Source organism: Theropithecus gelada, chromosome 1 (assembly GCF_003255815.1).
Source record: "Theropithecus gelada isolate Dixy chromosome 1, Tgel_1.0, whole genome shotgun sequence".
NCBI lineage: Eukaryota > Metazoa > Chordata > Mammalia > Primates > Cercopithecidae > Theropithecus > Theropithecus gelada.
Genome location: NC_037668.1, coordinates 56,514,488 through 56,539,934, shown reverse-complemented (window position 1 = coordinate 56,539,934; position 25,447 = coordinate 56,514,488). Strand labels below are relative to the sequence as shown.

The following is a 25,447-nucleotide window of genomic DNA, read 5'->3' as shown; positions in this document are numbered from 1 at the left end:
TTTTTTTTTTTTTTTTTTTTGAGACGGAGTCTGGCTCTGTCGCCCAGGCTGGAGTGCAGTGGCCGGATCTCAGCTCACTGCAAGCTCCGCCTCCCGGGTTTACACCATTCTCCTGCCTCAGCCTCCCAAGTAGCTGGGACTACAGGCGCCCGCCACCTTGCCCGGCTAGTTTTTTGTCTTTTTAGTAGAGACGGGGTTTCACCGTGTTAGCCAGGATGGTCTCGATCTCCTGACCTCGTGATCCACTCGTCTCGGCCTCCCAAAGTGCTGGGATTACAGGCTTGAGCCACCACGCCCGGCCAGTAGGCTGTTTTTAAAGAGTACAAGATTTCATAAATTAGGTGGGCTCCAAGGAAGATTCAGTTCAGGGCATCAAGTACTTCATCAAACATTTTAAAAGGGAGATAGGAAGAAATAATAACACTCAGACTTTCAGTTTTTTTTTTTTTTTTTTTTTTGGGTTTTTTTTTTTTTTTTTTTTTTTAATTTGTAAGGTGTGCACTTTTATTCAACTGGTCTCAAGTCAGTGTACAGGTAAGCCCTGGCTGCCTCCACCCACTCCCAGGGAGACCAAAAGCCTTCAGACATCTCAAGTTGGGGGACAAAAAGGGGGGACATGAAGGCTCATTATTCAAAATAAAACAAAATAAAAAAGTATTAAGGCGAAGATTAAAAAAATTTTGCATTACATAATTTACACGAAAGCAATGCTATCACCTCCCCTGTGTGGACTCGGGAGAGGACTGGGCCATTCTCCTTAGAGAGAAGTGGGGTGGCTTTTAGGAGGGCAAGGGACTTCCTGTAACAATGCATCTCATATTTGGAATGACTATTAAAAAAAAGAACAATGTACAATCAAAGTCCTCGGCCACATTGTAGAACTTTGGGGGATGCTCGCTCCAACCGACTGCTGTCACCTTCACCGTTCCAGTTTTTAAATCCTGAGTCAAGCCAAAAAAAAAAACCAAAACAAAACAAAAAAAAACAAATAAAGCCATGCCAATCTCATCTTGTTTTCTGCGCAAGTTAGGTTTTGTCAAGAAAGGGTGTAACGCAACTAAGTCACAGTCCGCCTAGAAGCATTTGCGGTGGACGATGGAAGGGCCAGACTCGTCATACTCCTGCTTGCTGATCCACATCTGCTGGAAGGTGGACAGCGAGGCCAGGATGGAGCCGCCGATCCACACAGAGTACTTGCGCTCAGGAGGAGCAATGATCTTGATCTTCATCGTGCTGGGCGCCAGGGCAGTAATCTCCTTCTGCATCCTGTCAGCAATGCCAGGGTACATGGTGGTGCCACCAGACAGCACTGTGTTGGCGTACAGGTCTTTACGGATGTCCACGTCACACTTCATGATGGAGTTGAAGGTAGTTTCGTGGATGCCACAGGACTCCATGCCCAGGAAGGAAGGTTGGAAGAGAGCCTCAGGGCAGCGGAACCGCTCGTTGCCAATGGTGATGACCTGGCCATCGGGCAGCTCGTAGCTCTTCTCCAGGGAGGAGCTGGAAGCCGCCGTGGCCATCTCCTGCTCGAAGTCCAGGGCGACATAGCACAGCTTCTCCTTAATGTCACGCACGATTTCCCGCTCGGCCGTGGTGGTGAAGCTGTAGCCGCGCTCAGTGAGGATCTTCATGAGGTAGTCAGTCAGGTCCCGGCCAGCCAGGTCCAGACGCAGGATGGCATGGGGGAGGGCATACCCCTCGTAGATGGGCACAGTGTGGGTGACCCCGTCACCGGAGTCCATCACGATGCCAGTGGTACGGCCAGAGGCGTACAGGGACAGCACAGCCTGGATGGCCACGTACATGGCTGGGGTGTTGAAAGTCTCAAACATGATCTGGGTCATCTTCTCGCGGTTGGCCTTGGGGTTCAGGGGGGCCTCGGTCAGCAGCACGGGGTGCTCCTCAGGAGCCACACGCAGCTCATTGTAGAAGGTGTGGTGCCAGATCTTCTCCATGTCGTCCCAGTTGGTGACGATGCCGTGCTCGATGGGGTACTTCAGGGTGAGAATGCCTCTCTTGCTTTGGGCCTCGTCGCCCACATATGAATCCTTCTGACCCATGCCCACCATCACGCCCTGGTGCCTGGGGCGCCCCACGATGGAGGGGAAGACGGCCCGGGGTGCATCGTCGCCCGCGAAGCCGGCCTTGCACATGCCGGAGCCGTTGTCGACAACGAGCGCGGCGATATCATCATCCATGGCGAGCTGGCGGCGGGTGTGAACGGGCGGCGGAGCGGCAAAGGCAAGGCTCTGTGCTCGCGGGGCGGACGCGGTCTCGGCGGTGACTTTCAGTTTTTTTGATACCTATAAGAAGGGTGTGGTGGCTCAAGCCTGTAATACCAGCACTTTGGGAGGCCGAGGTGGGCAGATCACCTGAGGTTAGGAGTTTGAGACCAGCCTGGCCAACATGGTGAGAACCCGCCTCTACTAAAAATACAAAAAATAAAAAAAATTTAAAAAAAATTAGCAGGGCATGGTGGCGCATGTCTGTAATCCCAGCTACTCGGGAGGCTGAGGTAAAAGAATCGCTCGAACCCAGGAGGCTGAGGTTGCAGTGAGCCAGAATCGCGCCATTGCACTCCAGACTGGGAGAGAAGAGTGAGACTCCATCTCAAAAAACAAAAAACAACAACAAAAAGAAGGAACATGGTGGGAAAGGAGTATGAAAAGAGACCCCAAAAAATAAACAAAAAAAAAAAAAACAGTAGAGCCATTTTACCATGACATTTGTGTCTTGCCCTTTGGAGGGTGCTGGTAGGAGCCCTGCCCACAGCTCGGCATATCCATGATAAGCAAGGCCAGTTCCCCTGCCAATTTGCTGATATTTGTGATACAGGTCACAGATACTTAAGGCTTTTAGGTTCACTTATTTGCATGCCTGCCTTGAAGTGACCAGAAACTTTCAATCTTACGCTGCTTAATATCATTATTTTTCTTCCGTTCTGAATAGGGAATTAGCAGAGCTTATGGTGGTAAGAATTACTATCTCATCATATACATTACTATATGAAAAATTACATGTTTAACTATTACTTATTTACCTTGTTATGTCTTCTGTTAACTGTGCTGGGTCAGGTGGATAAAACTTTACGTTAAATGTAAAATTCCAAGGGACACCTATAAAAATAAACACAAAATAATTTTATGTTTATACCTAAGTTTCTAATTATTGGAAGTACTTCAAATTATTCAAACATTTCTCTTTTTCTTTTTCTTTTTTTTTTTGAGACGGAGTTTCACTCTTGTTGCCCAGGCTGGAGTGCAGTGCCGTAATCTTGGCTTACCACAACCTCCATCTCTCGGATTCAAGAGATTCTTCTGTCTCAGCCTCCTGAGGAACTGGGATTATAGGCATGCGCCACCATGCCCAGCTAATTTTGTATTTTTAGTAGAGACGGGGTTTCTCCATGTTGGTCAGGCCGGTCTCGAACTCCTGACCTCAGGCGATCTGCCTGCCTCGGCCTCCCAAAATGCTGGGATTTCAGGCATGAGCCACTGCACCTGGCCCCACGAACTCTATACCATTCTTTCAACACTTTTGAAAGTCTGAAATTATGTCAAAAAATGTTTTAAAATTAGTAACTGAAAAAAATTGCCGGCTGGGCACGGCGGCTCATGCCTGTAATCCCAGCATTTTGAGAGGCCGAGGCGGGTGGATCATGAGGTCAAGAGATCAAGACCATCCTGGCCAACATGGTGAAACCCCGTCTCTACTAAAAAATACAAAAATTAGCTGGGCATGGTGGCGCATGACTGTATTCCCAGCTACTCAAGAGGCTGAGGCAGGAGAATCACTTGAACCTGGGAGGTGGAGTTTGCGGTGAGCCGAGATCATGCCACTGCACTCCAGCCTGGCATCAGAGCAAGGCTCTGTCTCAAAAAAAAAAAATTGCTGCCTTCTAAGGACACAGGAAACCAAGAACTCCTACATAATATTGGTGGGGATGTATAAACTGTCACAAACAATTTAAAAGAGAACAATTTGACAATATCTTATTGTAAATATGAAAATAAACATAACCTATAATCTAGCAATTGTTTCTTCCAAGCACATTTCCTAAATCAGTATTTTTTACACTGTGGATCATGATCTGTTGTGAAATCAGTTTAGTGGGGAAAAAGGTCAGCATTCAAAACATGAAATGGAATGCAAAAGAAGAAATAAGGATGTCACTCATATCGTTCACAGTAAAAATTAAGAATTATTGGCTAGGTGCAGTGGCTCACGCTTGTAATCCCAGCATTTTGGGAGGCTGAGGCAGGTGGATCGCTTGAGCTCATGAGTTGGAGACCAGCCTGGGCAACATGGTGAAACCCAGTATCTACAAAAAAAAAAAAAAAAAAAAGCTAGGCCTGGTGGCACGTGCCTGTATTCCCAACTACTCAAGAGGCTTAGGTGGGAGGATGGTTTGAGCCTGGGAGGTAGAGGTTGCAGTGAGCCATGATCACGCCACGGCACTCCAGCCGGGGCAACAGAGCCAGGCTTTGTCTCAAAAAAAAAAAAAAAATTGCTTGTTAAATTTTCTTTTTCTTTTCTTTTTTTCTTTTTTTGAAATGGAGTCTTGCTCTTGTTGCCCAGGCTGGAGTGCAATGGTGTGATCTCGGCTCACTGCAACCTCCACCTCTCAGATTCAAGCAGTTCTCCTCCCTCAGCCGCCCCAGTAGCTGGGATTACAGGCGCATGCCACCACACCTGGCTAATTTTGTATTTTTGGTAGAGACGGGGTTTCACCATATTGGTCAGGCTGGTCTCAAACTCCCGACCTCAGGTGATCCGCCCGCCTTGGCTTCCCAAAGTGCTGGGATTACAGGTGTGAGCCACTGCGCCCGGTAAATTTTCTTTTTAACAGGGAGGAATTACAAAAATTACTCTGAGTAAGGAAAGGAAAATGCACATGATTACCTGTTACATAATTTAATTTATACAATGTTCAAAAAGATAAAACAAAACATATTTTTAGATATACATTCATAGATAATAAAAAGCATTTCGAAAAATTCAAAGGAATCATTAACACAAAATTCTGGACAGTGGTGACCTCTGCAGGGAAAGAAGAGAAGGAAGGAAAAGACATGGGTTATATTTTAAGACATAATTGGTAGAAATTATGTCTCAGTAACTTACAATATATATAGACGGTATACGGATTTCTTGTTTTTGCTCTGTACTATTCCAGACAGGAAGAGTGATCTTTCTTTTTTTTTTTTTTGAGATGGAGTCTTGCACTGTCTCTCGGGCTGGAGTGCAATGGCATCATCTCGGCTCACTGCAACCTCCGCCTCCCGGGTTCAAGTGATTCTCCTGCCTCAGCCTCCTGAGTAGCTAGGATTACAGGCATGTGCCACCACGCCCGGTTAATTTTTTGTATTTTTAGTAGAGACGGGGTTTCACTATGTTGGCCAGGCTGGTCTCAAACTCCTGACCTCGTGATCCACCCTCCTTGGCCTCCCAAAGTGCTGGGATTACAGGCGTGAGCCACCACGCCCATCCAGGAAGGGTGATCTTTCTTATCCAGAACCAAGAGAATAATCAAAGCTAAAAATTAAGCTAGGAGGAAGAAGAGATTGACAAACCTCAGAAAAAGGTCCAAACGGGTAAGGCTGGGTCTGAGGGAGATTAAAAAAAAAAATAGACAAAGCGATACTACAGGTATGTAAGTATGGATATATGAAAAAATATATATATATAATGGATTGAAAGGTATCACCTCAAATTCATAACAATAGATTTCTATGGATAACGAGAGAAGGAGATGGGACTGAGAGGAAAACAGACAAATCTTACCTGTACTTTCTATTTTTAATAAAAAATGTTAATTCTGCAATAGATAAATGTCATTCTTCTATTCTCTGTATTTTTTGAAATACGGAAAAAAATTTATTGTTATCTATAACAATTTTTTTTTTCTTTTTTTTGAGACAAATTCGCTTGGTCGCCCAGGCTGGAGTGCAGTGGCGCGATCTTGGCTCACTGCAAGCTCCGCGTCCCAGGTTCATGCCATTCTCCTGCCTCAGCCTCCCGAGTAGCTGGGATTACAGGCGCCTGCCACCACACTCAGCTAATTTTTGCATTTTAAGTAGAGATGGGGTTTCACCATGTTGGCCAAGCTGCTCTTGAACTCCTGACCTCAGGTGATCCGCCTGCTTAGGCCCCCAAAGTGCTGGGATTATAGGCGTGAGCTACCGCAACTGGCCATATACTTGTGTTTTTAAAATGCAAAATTTATATGTGCCTAGAAAAAAAATATTGCAGATTATATCAGTTTAACAGTGATTGTATCCAGAGGACAGGATTTAGAGGACTCTTACATTCTTCATGATAATTTCCTATAATGTTTAAATTTCTTACAATGGGTATATATTACCTGCGTGATTTAAAAAAAAAAAAAAACTTAAGGGCTGGGCATGGTGGCTCACGCCTGTAATCCCAGCACTTTGGGAGGCCAAGGGGGGTGGATCACCTGAGGTCAGGGGTTCCAAACCATCCTGGCCAACATGGCAAAACCCTGTCTCTACTAAAAATAATACAAAATTAGCCAGGCATGGTGGCACATGCCTGTAATTCCAGCTACTTGGGAGGCTGAGGCAGGAGAATCGTTTGAACCTGGGAGGTGGAGGTTGCAGTGAGCCGAAATCACACCACTGTACTCCAGCCTGGGCAACAAGAGCAAAACTCCGTCTCAAAACAAACAAACAAAAAACAGAAACAAAACAAACAAAAAAAAACTTAAACCCCCACCTTTGCAATAAATGTCATTCTTCCCTTTGTCTTAAAAAAATGTTTACAGGCCGGGCGCGGTGGCTCAAGCCTGTAATCCCAGCACTTTGGGAGGCCGAGACGGGCGGATCACGAGGTCGGGAGATCGAGACCATCCTGGCTAACACGGTGAAACCCCGTCTCCACTAAAAAAATACAAAAAACTAGCCGGGCGAGGTGGCGGGCGCCTGTAGTCCCAGCTACTCAGGAGGCTGAGGCAGGAGAATGGCGTGAACCCGGGAGGCGGAGCTTGCAGTGAGCTGAGATCTGGCCACTGCACTCCAGCCTGGGCGACAGAGCGAGACTCTGTCTCAAAAAAAAAAAAAAAAAAAAAAAAAAAAAAAATGTTTACAATTTGATTCTCTATTAAAGTTTTTGTAAGGGACATGGTGTTTTTTTGTTTTTGGGTTTTTTTCCCCCATGTTGAAGAAAGTGTTTTTATTATTCTGTAATTTTTTTTTTTTGAGATGGAGTCTCCAGGCTGGAGTGCAGTGGCATGATCTCGGCTCACTGCAGCCTCCGACTCCCTGGTTCAAGCAACTCTCCTGCCTCAGCCTCCCATGTGCCACCATATCCAGCTAATTTTTGTATGTTTAGTAGAGACAGGGTTTCACCATGTTGGCCAGGATGGTGTAATTTTTTTTAACTGAAAAATATTAAGGTTTCTTTTCTTAGCAAGATTTTTTTTTTTAAATACCCAGGAAGATAATCCACTAGATATTCTTTTTTACTCATCATAAACTCTGTTAACTTTTTCTCCTAAAGAATCTTCTTGTATAATCATATGTTCCTAATATTTCATATTAAAAGTATTTTCATTGAAAGGAGCAAGGAGTTACATTTTTCTTGTGGTGTCTCAAATATTCTGAATATTTGTTTGCTCTGACTTGCATTTTAAAACAAGCTTTTTATAGGTGGAAAGCAAATATAGAGTTAACAGTCCAAAAGAGTATTTTGTTTCTTCACTTAAGAAAACTAAACAATTACAAACAAGGTCTAAAGAAAAACATTTCACCATAACAAAAGTGTTTTCTTCTAAGAAACAAATGAAAAGCAAAGTTTGTTTTCAGGTGAGTGTTAAAACTTACTAATCATGATAAATAACAACTATTGCACTTCCTGGAAGTTTCTTCAAAACTAAACTAAAAGGACAGGCAGTTTTAATTAGCCATTGGGCCTGGGACTGCAAAATACGAATCTATACTTTTTTCAATCCAGAAATATTTATCCCAGGACACCAGGCGGATCAGGGTGTAAAGCGGGACCATACATTAGAGTTAGAGGTAGGAGCAAAGCCAATATGTCAGAAGGGTCAGTGGCAAGCAATTCTTGTCCTTCCATTCTTTTTTTCTTCCACAGTCCTTTATACTACAGTTTAGAAGAGGACTGTTAAAAGGGATGAAAACAACCATAAAGAAGAAAACATAAAATTTATAATGCAATAGTTCAGAGCAATTTAAAAGGAATAGGACACGGCAGCAAACTCCTAGAAGGCAACTGCAGTTTCAGTCACTACCACTTTGAGAACTGACTCCCATATCCTTTTTCTTTTCTCATCTTTGTTCTTTTCCACCTTCTGTTACTCTCAACTCTTCCTATCTTCCCCAACTTTGCCCAGTTGTAAAAAAAAAATCAACAAAATCTGACCTACATCTCAACAGTATCCACCTCTGCTATATTTTTCTATTATGGAATCTCCTCCTTCCAGGAGAAGGCTTTATCTCGATTTCAAAGCAATCTGCAGTAGTCAGGATTCTAAAGTGACTGACTCACAGCCAGAAATGGCTGGAAATCCTCTGACCTACTAAAAGAAAGAAAGAACTATAAAAAGAGCTATATCCACTTACCACGAACCTGCTTTTTTATTTCTTTGGCGGAATCCAGCCACGTCTGTAAAAAGGAGAAAAGGCATTCACATAGAGCTCCAAAACACATAAACAACAGGGTACTGGAAGCTGGATCACTGACTATCTTCAAATAGTGCCTCCAGATCAACCTGCATTTCCTTTGATAATCTTTGCACTAATTTCACAAAGCATAGTGATTTTGAGCAGACAAAAAGGGACCCCGACATTTGGGCTGAATATTAGCTCCACTACTTCCTGGCTGAGTGACTTTAGGAAATCTGTACCTCAGTTTCCTCATCTATAAAATGAGATATTGGTAGTACTGCCTACTTCATAGTGTTACTGTGAAGATACAATGAGTTAATACATGTAAATACATTAGTAAACAGCAAAAGCTAAGTAAGCTTTGGTTATTTATATTATTCTATAAAGACTAGTAGATAGCTACAACCAGAATTAATTGACAGCATCCACATTTTATTTTCTTCTCCAACCCTGACCTTTGGTCACCTTCAAGTTTTTTCTTTTCTTTTTTTGAGAAGGAGTCTTGCTCTGTTGCCCTAGCTAGAGTGCACTGGCACAATCTCAGCTCACTGCAACCTCCGCCTCGCGGATTCAAGCAATTCTCCTGACTCAGCCTCCCACGTAGCTGGGATTACAGGCCCTCGCCACCACACCTGGCTAATTTTTGTATTTTTAGTAGAGATGGGGTTTTGTCAAACATGTTGGCCAGGCTGGTCTCAAACTCTTTTTTTTTCTTTTTTTTTGAGTCAGAGTTTCACTCTTGTCACCCAGGCTGGAGTGCAATGGTACAATCTCGATCTCAGCCCACTGCAACCTCCGCCTCCCTGGTTCAAGTGATTCTCCTGCCTCCATCTCCCGAGTAGCTGGGATTACAGGTGCGTGCCACCATGCCCAGATAATTTTTGTATTTTAAGTAGAGATGGGGTTTCACCATGTTGGCCAGGCTGGTCTCCAACTCCTGACCTCAGGTGATCCGGCCGGCTCGGCCTCCCGAAGTGCTGGGATTATAGGCATGAGCCACTGTGCCTGGCCAAAGTTTTCTGTATCAGCACAGTATTCAGTACATGGCTTGTGCCCAGTTTACTGAATGAATAAATATTTTGTTTTCCCGAACTACTCTTGCCCACGCCAATGTTGTCCTTCACTGTTCTCCCACTCCACTTAGAATCAGCACACCACTAGGCTAGGGCTCCTCAACCCATGGTGGAACATGCAAAATAAGGGCACTGGAAAAGAACCTCACCATTAACATTGTTCATAGATCCCTTTGAGAAATGTTTAAAGACAGAAATTTCTAAATTTCTAGAAATGTTTAAAACATTTTAGTGGAATATAAGATACATATCAAAAAGTACATAAAATGTAAGTATAAAGATCAATAAAATATCAATGTGAACATACAAGAATTATAACATTACTAGCACCTCAGGAGCTCCTTTCTTGCCTCTTCCTAATCCCTCCTCTTCCCTTGTCCAAAGATTTAAAATTGAATTTTAGTGGCATTTAATTTATTTATTTAGATAGGATCTCGCTCTGTGGCCCAGGCTGGAGTTTAGTGATGCAATCTTGGTTCTCTGCAACCTCCACCTCCCGGGTTCAAGCAATTCTCCTGCCTCAGCCTCCCAAGTAGCTGGGATTACAGGTGACCACCATCATGGCTGGCTTATTTTTTTGTATGTTTAGTAGAGATGGGGTTTCACCATGTTGGCCAGGCTGGTCTCAAACTCCTGATCTCAAGTGATCTGCCCACCTCGGCCTCCCAAAGTGCTGAGATTACAGGTGTCAGCCCCCGCACCCAGAGATAGTGGTATTTAGAAAAAAGGAGTAAGGTGTCCCCCTCCTCACCCTCTACCAACAAGGGCAGAGCATATGGTGACCATACCATTTGCCCTATTGAAGGAATGGGCTTGAACATCACATATTTAAATTGATTATATACTACTTTGACTATTATATAATCATTACAACAGACAATAAACATAAGAGGACTAGTTTTCTTTTACACTCCCACCACAATTAAACCAGAAAATTAATATACATAAATAAATGCTACATAGTATTAAATTGTTCTAAAGCATAAAAATAAGCACATACTTGTTTAAGCCCTGTCAGAAAGGGGTGACCTGGGTGATTTCTCCTTAGTCTTTCATTTAGACTAAAGAAAGTTTAAAAAAAGTTGCTGTATTTTCAAAGGCAAAGGAAGACTTCAAAAGCATCAACTGAGTTTCATGAAACCTCTGAGAACCTTGGTTTACACCACGCAATCCAGAACTACTACCACTTTTTACCACTTTGGAGTAGGTATTTCTACCATAGAGGACTCCATGTTTTCCATTATTTTAAGAGAATCTCCCTAGGTAAGCTGAAGCTGCCAAGTTCCTTCCAGGGATTCTATGAGCCATTCTGAGTCTGTGCTAGAATTTCTACTAACTCGACATAGGGAAGGCAAATCCAGTTTTGTGTCAGTCATATAAAGACTGCAGGGTATAAGCTACTATGTAGAATAAATTGGATTCAATTATCTACACCTCCAAATCAAAATAAAAAACAAAATCTTCTGGAGATAATAAAAATCATGTGTACAAGAACAGGTACTTTTATGCTCAATTTACATTGTTGAATTCCTAGCATTTTAGTTAGCCAACAAATATTTGAGGAATGCTTCCATGTGCTAGGCACTGTGGTTACAAAAAAAAAAAAAGAAACAAAGAAAGATTAAAAACTAGCACTGGTCCTCAGGGAGCTGTCATTCTAATCAAGAGGCAAAAAGAGAACAATCAGTTTGTTCGAGGTGTGATAATTACAATGATAAAAATATGTGCTAGTGCTATGCTAGAGCACAGGGTATTCTGAGAGCACAGAGGACATGCACCAAAATGGTTTAAGAGTCAGTTAGGAAATGTTTCTTAACAGAATGTCTGGGGGATCTAAATGGAGTCTTGAAGGACAAATGAGTTAGCCAGGCAAAGAAGAAAAGGAAGTAATTAGAAAGGCACAAAAGTATAAAAGTGACTGCAATACACCTGAGTTGTTGCATGTGGTTCAGCATAGCTGGAGCATAGAGGCAAAGAGGAGAGAGGTAAAACTGAAAAGAACAGTAAGGACCAGACATGGAGGGAGATTATTTCATGCTAAGAACTTAGACTTTATCAAGTTCTTAGCAAGCGGGAGTCATAGAAGGATTTAAAATAAAGGAGTGACATCAATTAGAGAAAGCATGATTATAGCCAGGGGTACCAAAAAAGACGCTATTGTTCAGAGTGATAACTGTGGTCCAGCAGAGGATAATGGTTAAGGGCACAGGCTTTGAAGTCACACGGTCTTGAATTCCAATCCTGCCTCACCCTCTCTACCATTTAGCAGCTGTGAAACCTTATGTAAGACAGTGTTTCTGAGCCTCAATTTTCTCATATGTATAATTGGGATAAAACTATTATCCTCACAGAGTTATTATGGGTTAAATTATTTGATGTATACTAAAAGCACATAGCCAGTATTCAATAAATGGTGCTGATATTGATAATCAAAAGGGTCTGATGGGATAAAGTCTATGGGACAGAGGAAAAAAAATCAGGAGTTAAAGCTGTTAGGATTTGTGACTAAGTAAATGGGATGTAGGGGAAGGGTGGGCTCATGATGAGGGTTGGTAAGGTAAGTGGTAAAGAATAATTCTCGGCCGGGCGCGGTGGCTCAAGCCTGTAATCCCAGCACCTTGGGAGGCCGAGACGGGCGGATCACGAGGTCAGGAGATCGAGACCATCCTGGCTAACACGGTGAAACCCCGTCTCTACTAAAAATACAAAAACTTAGCCGGGCGTGGCGGCGGGCGCCTGTAGTCCCAGCTACTCGGGAGGCTGAGGCAGGAGAATGGCGTGAACCCGGGAGGCGGAGCTTGCAGTGAGCTGAGATCCGGCCACTGCACTCCAGCCTGGGTGACAGAGTGAGACTCCGTCTCAAAAAAAAAAAAAAAAAAAAAGAATAATTCTCAAGTTGCTGGCTTGGGCAACTGGGTGGATATGGCACTATTCACTAAAACAGGAAATAAAGGAAAATGAACCAATGTTATAAAGGAGAAAAAATAGCAACAAGAAACAACCTACATGTACATCAAACAGTTGAATGAATAAATTGTAGAATAACTTAAATAGGTATATGTTTAAAGTATCTTTGGAAATCCAAGTGGAATATTTCAATAGAAAGCTGTATAAGCAGGTCTGGCACTCAGAAAAGAAATTTGGGCCAGATATACATTTGGACACCTTCCTCATGTAGGTGGTAGATGAACCCATTAAAGAAGATTTAAAAATCACCCAAGGAGTATGTATTAGAGTGAAAATAAAGGGGAACACTTGGGGAACCCTTGTATTTAAGTGATAGAGAACAAAGAGCTGAGAAGTAAATTGAGGAGAAGAGACTACAGTGGTAGGAGAAAGACAGCAAAGGCTGGTATCACAGTATCTAAAGGAATAGGAAGTTTCAAGGAGGGAGTAATTAAGATCATCAATACTGCAAAACGGACAAGTAACATGAGGATAAAAAATGTCAGATTTATCTTGGTAAGAGCAGTTTCAGCAGAGCAATAAGGGCAGAAATCAAAATACAATGAGTTACATCAACTGCAGATGAGAACATGGCACAGCTGAAACTTTCGCTCATTACTTGTGAGAGTGTAAACTGGTAAAACCACTACAGAAAACTGTTTGATAGTATCACTAAAGCTGAACATATGCCTTCTCTAAAATCCATCAGTCTCACACCTAGGAACATGTCCAACAGAAACGGTTATGGAGAGATGTATACCAAAAGGCACCTGTAAGAATGTTCCTAGCAGAAGTATTCATAAAAGCCCCAAACTGTAAACAAGCCAAATGTCTATCAGTAGTAGAGTACACAAAGTGTGGTGTAGTCAAACAATGAAATATTATATTACACAGTAATGAGGCCAGGAGGCTGAAGCAGGAGGATTGCTTGAGCCAGGGAGGTGGAGGTTGCAGTGAGTCAAGATTGTACCACTGCACTCCAGCCTGGACAACAGAGTGAGACCCTGTCTCAAAAAAAAAAAAATTATACAGTAATGAGAATGAACTATTGCTATATGAAACAGCATGAATGAATCTCAAAAACATCATAATGAATGAAACCAAAGAAATCTAACCTAAGAAAAGACACTGTATGATATTATTTATGCAAAGTATAAAAACAGGCAACAGTGATTGATGGTGATAGACATCAGGATGAAGTAACTTTTTTTTTTTTTTTAAGTTTTGTGATAGGGTCTCACTCGGTTACCCAGGCTGGAGTGCAGTGGCGCAATCTCAGCTCACTGCAACTTCCACCTCTCCAGCTCAAGCAATCCTCCCACCTCTGCCTCCTGAGTAGCTGGGACTACAGGTGCTCACCACCACACTTGGCTAATTTTTCTGTATTTGTAGAGACAGAGTTTCACTATGTCACCCAGGCAGGAGGAAGAAGTTACTTTGGACAGGGAGTGGGGAGGAGTAACAATAGATAAAGAGTTGGAGGTAGTGACTGGAAGGGACACAATAGGGGATTTTAGAGTTCTGGTAATGTTCATTTTTCTTATCTTGGGGGCGTTTACACAGATGTGTTCACTTTTTAAAAATTCTCTGGCCAGGCGCGATGGCTCACACCTGTAATCCCAGCACTTTGAGAAGTCGAGGTGGGCGGATCACGAGGTGAGGAGATCGAGACCATCATGGCTAACACGGTGAAGCCCCATCTCTACTAAAAACACAAAAAATTAGCTGAGTGTGGTGGCAGGCGCCTGTAACCCCAGCTACTCAGGAGGCTGAGGCAGGAGAATAGCGTGAACCCGGGAGGCAGAGCTTGCAGTGAGCCAAGATCGAGCCCCTGCACTCCAGGCTGTGTGACAGAGCCAGACTCTATCTCAAAAAAAAAAAAAAAATTATTTGGGATATATATGTATGATTTATACCTTTCTTGTGTTATGTTAAACTAATATGCAGTAAGGAAATAGAGAATAATATATGTAAACCAATTTCTCAAAGAGTATGGTTACAGCATGGAAGAAAGGGTTAGAGCTACAGAAAAAAAGCAGGATCTTCAGATGTCCCCTAAAATAGCAATTCTGAATAATCTAGTTATATCTGAATATTTTCAGTGGTATGGATTCTTTTTGAAGAGTCCATTTTATCAATCCTATCTCAAGAATTAAATATATTAACATTTTAAGCAGAACTTAAGCTTGTGCATTAAAAAGAATTACATTCCTTCTCTGGCTTAAAAAACAAGTTTCCAAATAATATAGAGATGAAGAGCGGCAATATCCTGATACAGATATTCATTCATTCAGCTGAAGTATTACCTGTCTCCCATGGGCTCTTCTTTCAAAACACCTTGAAATACTCTCTCCCTATTTCTTCATCTGGAAGATTCCTGACTGTCTCTTATAATTCATATCTGTTATTACCTTCTCCAGAAAACCGCTTCTGACTCCCTATCTATGTGGGTGTCCATCTTACTGCTATTGCCTAGTCAGTTTGGGAGCTCCATGAGGAAAGAGACTGTCTTTTATAGCTCTGCCCAGCACAAGGCAGATACTATCTGAACAATAAATGTTTATGAATGAATGAACAAAGAATAGATGAATGATGCTACTGAAGTAAACCAGGAGAGATTAATAAAGTTTCAACTAGAGAGATGGCGTTTAAAGAGGTAAAATGAATAGAAGCAGATATAGTTTGGATGTATATCCCCACCCAAATCTCATGTCAAATTGTAATCCCCAGTGTTGGAGGTGGTGCCTGGTGGGAGATGACTGGATCATGGGGGCAGATTTCCCCCTTTGGTGGTGTTCTCGTGATAAGAGTTCTCACAAGATCTGGTTGTTTCAAAGTATGTAGCATCCCACCCCCTCTTCCTCCTGCTCTGGCCAGGTAAGACGTGCCAGCTTCCCCTTAGTCTTCTGCCATGATTCTAAGTTTCCTAAGGCCTCTCCAGAAACTGATGCCACCATGCTTCCTGTACAGCCTGCAGAACCATGAGCCAATTAAACCTTTTTTCTTTATAAATTACCTAGTCAGGCATTTCTTTATAGCAGTGCAAGAACAGACTAACACAGGAGCCTTTCATATCTTTTGCAGCATTTACAACCTTAGGTCATAATGTTTTAAAAAAAGAACTCCATTCCCTGAGTTAGTCATCAGCTACCCTTACATGGAGGTCCTAAAACCCCCACACATACACATAAGAGATTTATACAAATCCTTGTCTTTTGAGGTAAAAGACTTTTCTACAGCTCCAGAAGTCTGCCTGTCTTAACTCAAGGAATAACCGTTATTTATGCTGCTGTTAGGATGTTGACTTCAAATCACTGCTCTAAGATATGTTATAGAAACTCTAGAGCACAGGTAATTCTAGGTCTCATTCTTTAAATACTAAGCTAACACACAAATAATAATAATAATAATAATAGACAAAAAACTACATTTAAATTACCTAGAGGTGTTGACCCAAATCTCTGTAGCAAAAGACAAGATCACAAACGCAGCCTCCCTACTCTGAAAGTATATTTATAAAATTCCCCTTCATCTTTCTAATTTGCCAGAAAATAAAGACACAACCGTGACTGCCACTTGCCTTCAAGGCCAGTCATGAATCAATGAGAAACGATCAATCCTTTCAGATGACTATAAACTAAATTACTCATACTCTTGATTTAATAGTCACTCCTGTGGTTGCTCTTTGCCCGTGAAGGTGAGCAAAAGACTTCTGGTTTGACTGACGATCTTTTCAGAGCTGATTATCTGACTCTAAAGGTAAGAAAATTCATCGACACAGAAAATGGATGGAAAAAGACAATGACTACATACTATTGAATTGAATGTAGTCCTAATTTAAAATTCTCATTATTGACCAGAAGAGCACAAGTTTTCTGCTTACAGATGAAATTTGGAGGGAGGGGGAATTAATGTAAGTGACTTTTCTCCCAAGGAAAAAATCCTTGATTCATTAGTAAATAATTCTAAGCAGGAATAAAATGTAGGAAGCAACTATTTAACTGACCATTTTGATTCATAGTGGCAACAAATCTCTCACAGAGCTATAGAAGTTTGCTTCTGGGCTGGGCGCAGTGGCTCATGCCTGTAATCCCAGCTCTTTGCGAGGCCGAGGCAGGTGAATCACCTGAGGTCAGGAGTTCAAGACCAGTCTGACTAACACGGTGAAACCCTGTCTCTACTAAAAATACCAAAATTAGCTGGGTGTGGTGGTGCATGCCTGTAATCCCAGCTATGTGGGAGGCTGAGGCATGAGAATCACTGGAATCTAGTAGGTGGAGGTTGCCGTGAGCCAAGATGGCACCACTGCACTCCAGCCTGAAAAAAAAAAGAGGTTTGCTTCTTACTGCATTTCCACTTATCTTGCCAGACCCTAGCAATAGGCCCATTATCATGCAGTGAGTAGGAAAAGTGAACAAGCAAGCCACTCCATATGAGGGAAAACTTTCCTCCCTGCTAAATGTACTCACTTGTCTACAAACAAAGCACAAAGCTGTTAATGACAGAAGTTACATACACAAAGGACAAATCTTTACATACACAAAAAGAAGACACCAGAGAATGGAAAGAAAACAGCTCTCTCATTGTATTATGGCTCACATTTTTTTCTACAACATAAACTAATTCTATAGAGGAAACAAAAAAACTACAGGTGAAATGTAAAATCAAGGAAAGGAGTAAAAAGCTAAATAAGAAAATAACTTAGGAAGGGGCAGCAGGCAAGGAGCTACAGGAGTAAACTGACTATGCAACTAGAGGATGTCACTCTGCCTTTATGTGCTTCAGTTTCCTCATCTGTAAAATGGGAGGGTGAGCCCCCAAAGCCTGTATAGCTCTATTACCTTCTGTATTTTCAGAATGGCAGAAAACTTAGATGACCATGATTTACTATGAACTTTATGGATTCAATCATTTCACAAGTATCTGTGTACTTGTAGAGAGGGTCTTATCTAGAAATTTGGCTTGACAGTACATATACATGGAATGATAGTGTTAAACAAAAATTATGGAAGGCCATTGTTTTGGTCTAAGCTTCTTCACTGGCTCCAACAGATCAGGCCAAACCAAAATGGAGTCACTCACACTAAATACCACATAATCAAACTGAAACCTAAAGGAAGTGGGTAGATGCTAAACAGACCAGTTTTTCCTGAAAACAGGAGATTCCAGTCTACCTGAGTCAGTTTAACAAGGAAGTCCTCTCTGCTTTAGCATTTAGAAGAAAAGTAACGACATAAACTAATCAGCTTTTTCCTATTATATGGTTTCCTTATTCCTACCTTACAAAACCCACTGTTCTGCCATTGCTTATTGGGAGCCCTCATTCTATTTTGTAGAATGGAGGCTGCCTAATACTTGAATCACAAATAAAAGCCAATTAGATCTTTAACTAAATTTGTGGTGATTTTATTTTTTTCTAATAGATAAAATAAAGCCATATACTCTTGCTAAATACAATCAATTTTAAGTAAAAGATACACTGTTCTTTTGTACATCCTAAGAAAATAACAGGTAGAATATTCAACCCGAAAGATGCTCCAGAATGCATCTCTAGATTACAACACACAAATCTTTTCTTTTAAAGCCAAGGCCTTGATTAATTGGTAATTTCATTTTAAAACAATAATAGTATCTTTTTTTTTTTTTTTTTTTTTTTTTTTGGGAGATAGGGTCTTATCCCTATCACCCAGGCAAGTGCAGTGGTGCACTCATGGCTCACTGCAGCCTCGACTTCCCAGACTCAGGTTATCCTCCCACCTCAACCTACCAAGTAGCTGGGACTAGAGGTATGCACCACCACACTCAGTTAATTTTTTCAGTTTTGGTAGAGACAGGGTTTTACTAGTCTCGAACTCCTGGGCTCAAGTGATCCGCCTGCCTCTACATCCCAAAGTGCTGGGATTACAGGTATGAGCTACCATGCCCAGCCAATAATACTATCATAATAATAATGATAATACCTTATTTTTATTGAATGCTTACTATATGTCAGGCATGATTCTACATGCTTTCATATCGATTATCTCATTATCATTCCCATTTTACCAATGGGAAAACAGGACAAGTAACTTACCTAACTTGCAACTAGTATGTGGCAAAGCTATTCTCTCAAGTGTAACAATGTGTCTTTTTCAATAAACATTTGTTGAAGGCCTACCACATCACCGCCAGGCAATATGCTAAATAACATTCTTTAGGAAATCAGTCTGGTAAAAAAATAGACGTGGGCCCAGAATAATAGATAAAAATCAACCCACACCAAGATATATAATTGTGAACTCTCAACTTCATAAGGACAAGAAAAAAGAAAAGATCATACTCACTTGATTGTGTAAAGGAGGAGGGAGAGGAACAAAAGTCATATAAAAGATCAAAAATCAAAATGGCTCTGGCCCTTTCAAGAGCAACACTGGAAACTAGAAGACAATGAAGCAATGCCTTCAAAATTCTGAAGGCAAATAACTTCAAGCCTAAAATCCTATACCCAACAAAATTCACAATCAAATGTGAAGGCAGAATAAAGCCATCTTTTCAGACATGTAATGTCTCAAAAACGATTGCATCCCATGTACCATTTCTGAGGAGTAGCACTCTATCAAAACACAAGGAAAAGCAAGGATAAAGGAAACAGGAATAACATCACAGGAAAGAGGCAAAGCACATCTGCAGGATGATAGTGATGGGAGATACCCGGGACAGCTGTGTACAAAACAGACCGTGATACCCATCCAGACTAGACAACTGTGACTTAAGAGACAACTGTGACTTAAGAGACAGCATCATTTATTTATTTCTGAGACAGGGTCTCACTCTGTTGCCCCAGCTGGAGTGCAAAGGCATGACCTTGGCTCCCTGCAACCTCTGCCTCCTGGGTTCAAGTGATTCTCATGCCTCAGCCTCCCGAGTAGGTGGGATTACAGGATTGTGCCACCATGCCTGGCTAATTTTTGTATTTTCAATAGAAATGGGGTTTCACAATGTTGGCCAGGATGGTCGTGAACTCAGGTGATCCACCCAGTTCAGCCTCCCAAAGTGCTGGGATTACAGGCATGAGCCACCGCACCCAGCCAAGAGACAGCATATTAAGGAAGGCCTGCCATCACTAAGGTGTTTTTGCTACTGTACTGACCCTTTAACTTGACAATCCTAAGGTAAATCTTCCCCAGATTCATTTTTGTACAAGATTTACCCAGGCCATGTGCTAATGGACTCTTGTTTTAATTAAAAAATAAAAAAAATAAAAATAAAAACTGTTTTGACTTACTTCTGAGCTGGAGGTTGACCATAATAAACTTAGAAGCATAAAATATAGAGTAGCCCATTCCCTTTGACGATGTTCCCGCTGGATGTCCTATAAGAACCTGGTCCATACAGACCTGCCGATGCCCAGACTATGATAAGGCCTATATTTCCCAGGATTCGCTTGCCCATTGACTTCCCAAGTAAGGGCTCTTATAAACTATCAGGGAAGTTGAAGCCAGATTATGATTCAGAGGTATCAACTTTTCTTTTCCAAAAATACTTGCCGGGGACAATAATGCACTTTTCTGACACAGCTAGGTTTGTACTTTGTTATTAAGCTTTTATATTAAGCACTTTTAACACTTTACACCTAAATATGTAAGTGAACATAAATAAAGCAATTTGACATTTGCTCTTTAAAAACTAATTACGGTTGGGTGCAGTGACTCATGCCTGTAATCCCAGCACTTTGGGGGGCCAAGGCAGGCGAATCGCCTGAGGTCAGGAGTTCAAGACCAGCCTGGCCAACATGGTGAAACCCCATCTCTACTAAAAATACAAAAAATTAGCCAGGCGTGGTGGTGCATGCCTGTAATCCCAGCTACTTGGGAGGCTGAGACAGGAGAATCGCTTGAGCCCAGGAGGTGGAGATTTCAGAGAGCACAGATCCAGCCATTGCACTCTAGCCTGGGTGACAAGAGTGAAGCTCCGTCTCAAACAAACAAAAACTAATTACAATAGAGGCAAGGCACAGTGGGCCATGCCTGTAATTTAGCACCTTTGGGAGGCTGAGGCAGGAGGATTGCTTGAGCCCAGGAGTTCAAGACCAGCCTGAGCAACATAGTGAGGCGCTGTCTCTACAAAATATAAAAATTTAAAAATTGGCCAAGCATGGTGGTGCGTGCCTGTGGTCCCAGCTACTCGGAAGACGGAAGTGGGAGGATCGCTTGAGCGTGGAAAGCAGAGACTGCAGTGAGCAAGATCACACCACTGCACTCTAGCACAGGCAACAGAGTGAGACCCTGTCTCAAAAAAAAAAAAAAGTGAAAACCACTATAAAGAAAATAAACTTGGTGACAGGACAGAATATAAATCCCAACAATGGTGAAAATTTTTCAGTGTAACTGAAAATTTTTGTCCCAACGTGGGCCCTAGAAGCTCAACTGTAAGCAGAAATTATTTCTTCTGCTGAATGGCTTTAGATGAGTCAGCTTCTAGAAATGTAAGTATGCTTGGATCACAGAAAAAAATATTTCCAGCCATATTTTGTAGATGTAGGTACTCGGTGACTTTACATGCCAAATTAAAGGATTGCTAATTACTCTCAAATCAATTTTGGTTGTTTTTTCCCCCACAATGTAACTATTCAATTTCTGGGAATCAAAATTATCTCGCTGAGCTTACAGAAAACACTTTTCAGAGTATTTCCCTTGATTCATGGGAGAATTTTTTTTTTTTTTTTTTTTTGAGACGGAGTCTCGCTCTGTCGCCCAGGCTGGAGTGCAGTGGCGCAATCTCGGCTCACTGCAAGTTCCGCCTCCCGGGCTCATGCCATTCTCCTGCCTCAGCCTCTCGAGCTGGGACTCTGTAGCTGGGACTACAGGCGCCCGCCACCGCTCCAGCCACCACGCCCGGCTAACTTTTTGTATTTTTAGTAGAGACGGGGTTTCACCGGGTTAGCCAGCATGGTCTCAATCTCCTGACTTCGTGATCCGCCCACCTTGCCTCCCAAAGTGCTGGGATTACAGGCGTGAGCCAACGCACCCGGCCAATTCATGGGAGAATTTTCTAGCTCACAGTTGTAGAAAGTTTTTCACTGTAGTTTTGAGGTCATTGTTTTGTATTTAAATTAACTTCAATGTTCCCCTACTAATGGGAAATAGTGGTTTCAATTAAGGCTAGAATTTTTTAAATTATTCATTTAAAAATTATAGTTGTAATATATTTATGGGGTAGAAAGTGATGTTATGATTTTTTAATACCATGTGAAATGATTAAATCAAATGAATCAAACTATCCATCATTTCAAATATTTGACCTTGTGATGAGAACATTTGAGATTTACTCCCTTCATGATATTGAAATGTACAGTACTCAAATATTAGCTATATTTGAGTACAAGCTAGTTTGGGCCCTAAGGGAGACAAAGTAAAGGTTAAGTCTTTTAAGAATAATATTAACCTAGTGCTCAAACACAGTTCTGTTTGAGTTAGTAGTCATTCATAGAAGGAACAAATTTTTGTAAACTACTAGGTATATTCTACAAATAGACTTTGTTTAGGCAAAGGATAATTCCATGTCTTCTAGTTTGCATTATCAAACTCACACAACCTAATCTACAGTTTGCAGATGTTAAAGGCTGCTGCCCTTCAACTTTTCTTAATACACTTAAATTATCTTGGAGAAAGGATGAACTTAAATGGCTTAAATTCAGTGTCTACAAGACTCCAGGATCCCCCACTTTACACCCACCCCCAACCTGGCCATATACGTCTCCAGATTCATCTGTTACTCTATTCCTCATACGCTGTGTTCACCTAGGCTAGATGGCTTTCAGTTCCTGAAATGTCACTCTCTCAACTCCAGTTCTTACACAAGCCATTCTCTCTCCACCTCACTTGCCCATTTTATCCTTCAGGTCTCTCTCAGCTAAGGCATCACCTCCCCAGAAGCGACTTCCTGGGCCATACTCTCCCCTGATAATCTGTATTTCCTTTTGTATAGTGCTCATCAAACCAGTAATTAATGTTATCTTCATAATAAACTGGAAGTTCCAGAGGGCAGGGACTATGTCTGCCTTAGACTATGTCTAGCTGCATCCATATCATCTAGTACAGCACCTGCAAATACTTGTTAAACTGGACTAAAGCTTTCATCATTAGATTTATGTTAAATATTTGCAATTTTCAATTAATTGGCCCAGGAAATAATTCAAGTATTCTGAGGTGAAATACCTGACTTTAAACCTTTCTTCCCTCCTCCAAGTCCTTAACCTTTCTTCCCTCCTCCAAGTCCATTCTTTTACTTCCTTCAAAAGTTAACAACTGGTTTCCTTTTAGGTTGAAGGAAATGTCAGATTCATCGTTATGACTGTTTCAATAATATTGGGATTTTATTCTGTTTCATAATGTTGCTTTCAAATTATAATTATATTTAATTATATGTCATTATAATATTAATAACAGATCATCCATTCAACAAATATTTGCTATAAACCTCCTATGTATTAGATACAATACCAATTGCATAATATATTGTTATTGACATCTACAGTACTTGCTAATCAGTGCATCATACCTCTTCACTTTCCTTGCCTTTTAAAAACATATAATATATACTTTATTTCAATGATGAAAGAATACACCAGCAATGGTCTTTTCTTTAAAATGTTAATTCTAGAAGAAAAACAGCAGGAAAATCTAAGAAATAAGAGTAGACAAGAATAACTCTAAGAATACTGGCTTAGAGAAGCAGGTATAAATACATTCTTAACAACAAAAGAATTAAAACAAATTTTTTGTCAGCTTCTTAAATTGCAAGCAGGCTCCTCACCTTAGAGGTTGCGTTATCCCAAATGGCTAGACCAAAATAGTCTTCTTCCAAAAGATTGAGATGCTCACATACTCGTTTAAGCAAATCTTGTCCCTTAGCATGTTTCTGCAAAGATATACGTGTCTTAGTTGAGTTCAGGTTTCTTCTTCTTTTATTTTTTTCCCAGAAGAGATGGGGATTCACTCTGTTGCCCAGGCTGGAGTGCAGTGGCCTGATCATAGCTCACTGCAGCCTCAACCTCCCGGGCTCAAGTGATCTTCCCGCCTCAGCCTCCAGAGTAGCTAGAACTATAGATATGCACCACCATGCCTGACTAATTTTTAAAATTTTTTGTAGAGACAGTCTCATTACATTGCCTGGGCTGGTTTTGAACTCCTGGGCTCAAGTGATCCTCCCACCTCAGCCTTCCAGTGTGCTGGGATTACAGGTATGAGCCACTGCACCTGGCCTGAGGTTTCTTCTTACTTCTATACCCTTCATGAAATAAAATAAAAATGTCACTTTCCAATTTCTTCTTTTATCTTTGGTTACCAACAAACTTTCAGGTGGCTACATAGTTTAAGCAGGAAGGATGATTTATAAAATTCCTGTTCTTCAATTTGTCAGTTTACATATGTAATACACATATATTAGATTGGAAATTGTGTTACAATTCAAGGTAAAATTCTACTTTCCTTCCATCTCATATTCCCATCTCCATCCTACACATCACATTCTTTATTTTTGGTGCAATATTTCCTATAGCATGCTATGAGCAACTCTCAGTTACTGTGACTACTTAAATTACTGAATCAACTGTCCAGAGTGACATTTAATTGTAGCTGTGGAAATCATTAGACTGTATCATTTTCAGACCAAATGTCCCAAAGAAAATGAGCTATGCCTCAACTCCCTACAATCTCTTTCAGAAAAATGAATAAAGTAAAATTCTAGATAGCCAACAGACACTACCTGTGGGAGTGGCTCCTTCAGTGGTGCTAGGAATCATTTCCTTAATGTTTCTTAACCTAGAAAGTCAAACCACTTCCAAATTTGGGTTATTTTACTCCTATTTATAGGAAGAAAATATCCTAACTTAAAGACTGAGATTTAGTCAGAAAGTCCTGGCTCCTCCATTTACTAGCTAAACAAGCTGAGTAGATTCAATTAACTTTTCTGAACATTAGTTTGCTTAGCTGTGAAATGATAAGAATATTTACACTCATCCTACCTCGTTATTGGAATTATTTAAAAATAATCAAATATGTGAATGTCTTCTGAGAAATACATATGAAAATACTTCAAAAAATCAGAATCATTTTTTGGGCAAACATATATGACATGTCCTCCTCTCAGTGAGATGAGTTATTTTTAATGACTATTAATAATTCACAAAAATGTTCATCCATTGTCAGTTTTAACTCATCTATATCAAATCATTTTCTTCTTTTTTCTCCCATGTTTTCATTCTAAATGACAGAAGATGATTTGAAAATGCTTCATGTATTTTCCCTAATCCCTTATTCATAATTCTAAAATCCAAATGGATTTTTGAAATCTAAATTTGGACTTGAACTGTAAAGAGGCTATTTATAATCTTCATTTATCCATCTTAGAATGAATCTTCATATATCTTACCATAGAAATAGTATGTTTGATCATGTGGGTGCTGCTACAGACACTGCTGGGTGTATTATAAAATATGCAGAATATGTACTTATTCCCTTGCTAAACATCAAAATATTCTGAATTCTAGTTTTTTGTTTGTTTGTTTTTTGAGATGGAGTCTCGCTCCGTCGCCAGGCTGGAGTGCAGTGGCATGATCTCGGCTCACTGCAACCTCCACCTCCTGGGTTCAAGCAATTCTCCTGCCTCAGCCTCCCAAGCAGCTGGGACTATAGGTGTGTGCCACCATGCCCAGTTAATTTTTGTATTTTTAGTAGAGACCAGGTTTCACCATGTTGGTCAGGATGGTCTCAATCTCTTGACCTCGTGATCTGCCTG

The 25,447-nt window shown here is 41.1% G+C and overlaps 2 protein-coding genes across 12 annotated transcripts in view; both read right to left on the bottom strand.

Annotated features, from left to right (window-relative positions):
- LOC112611351 (actin, cytoplasmic 1) overlaps positions 1-20,589 on the bottom strand; it is a 39,703-nt gene extending 19,114 nt beyond the window's left edge. The window contains exons 1-2 of one of the 6 annotated variants that reach the window (XM_025365176.1): positions 20,585-20,589; positions 439-2,217 (exon numbers count right to left, since the gene is read on the bottom strand). In XM_025365176.1, coding sequence (XP_025220961.1) covers positions 1,074-2,201 — 1,128 coding nt within the window. In that variant the 5' untranslated portion in view covers positions 2,202-2,217; positions 20,585-20,589 and the 3' untranslated portion in view covers positions 439-1,073. Of the gene's footprint in view, positions 1-438; positions 2,296-20,584 lie in introns of those variants that run through there. The other 5 variants (XM_025365262.1, XM_025365355.1, XM_025365515.1 and 2 more) reach the window with 5 other exon arrangements.
- EPB41 (erythrocyte membrane protein band 4.1) overlaps positions 1-25,447 on the bottom strand; it is a 230,952-nt gene that overhangs the window by 102,385 nt on the left and 103,120 nt on the right. For 5 of the 6 annotated variants that reach the window (XM_025364785.1, XM_025364833.1, XM_025364997.1 and 2 more), the window contains 3 exons: positions 23,465-23,569; positions 8,607-8,649; positions 3,044-3,119 (listed from right to left, as the gene is read on the bottom strand). In XM_025364785.1, the coding sequence (XP_025220570.1) occupies positions 3,044-3,119; positions 8,607-8,649; positions 23,465-23,569 (224 nt within the window). The remainder of the gene's footprint in view (positions 1-3,043; positions 3,120-8,606; positions 8,650-23,464; positions 23,570-25,447) is intronic. The other variant, XM_025364862.1, reaches the window with a different exon arrangement.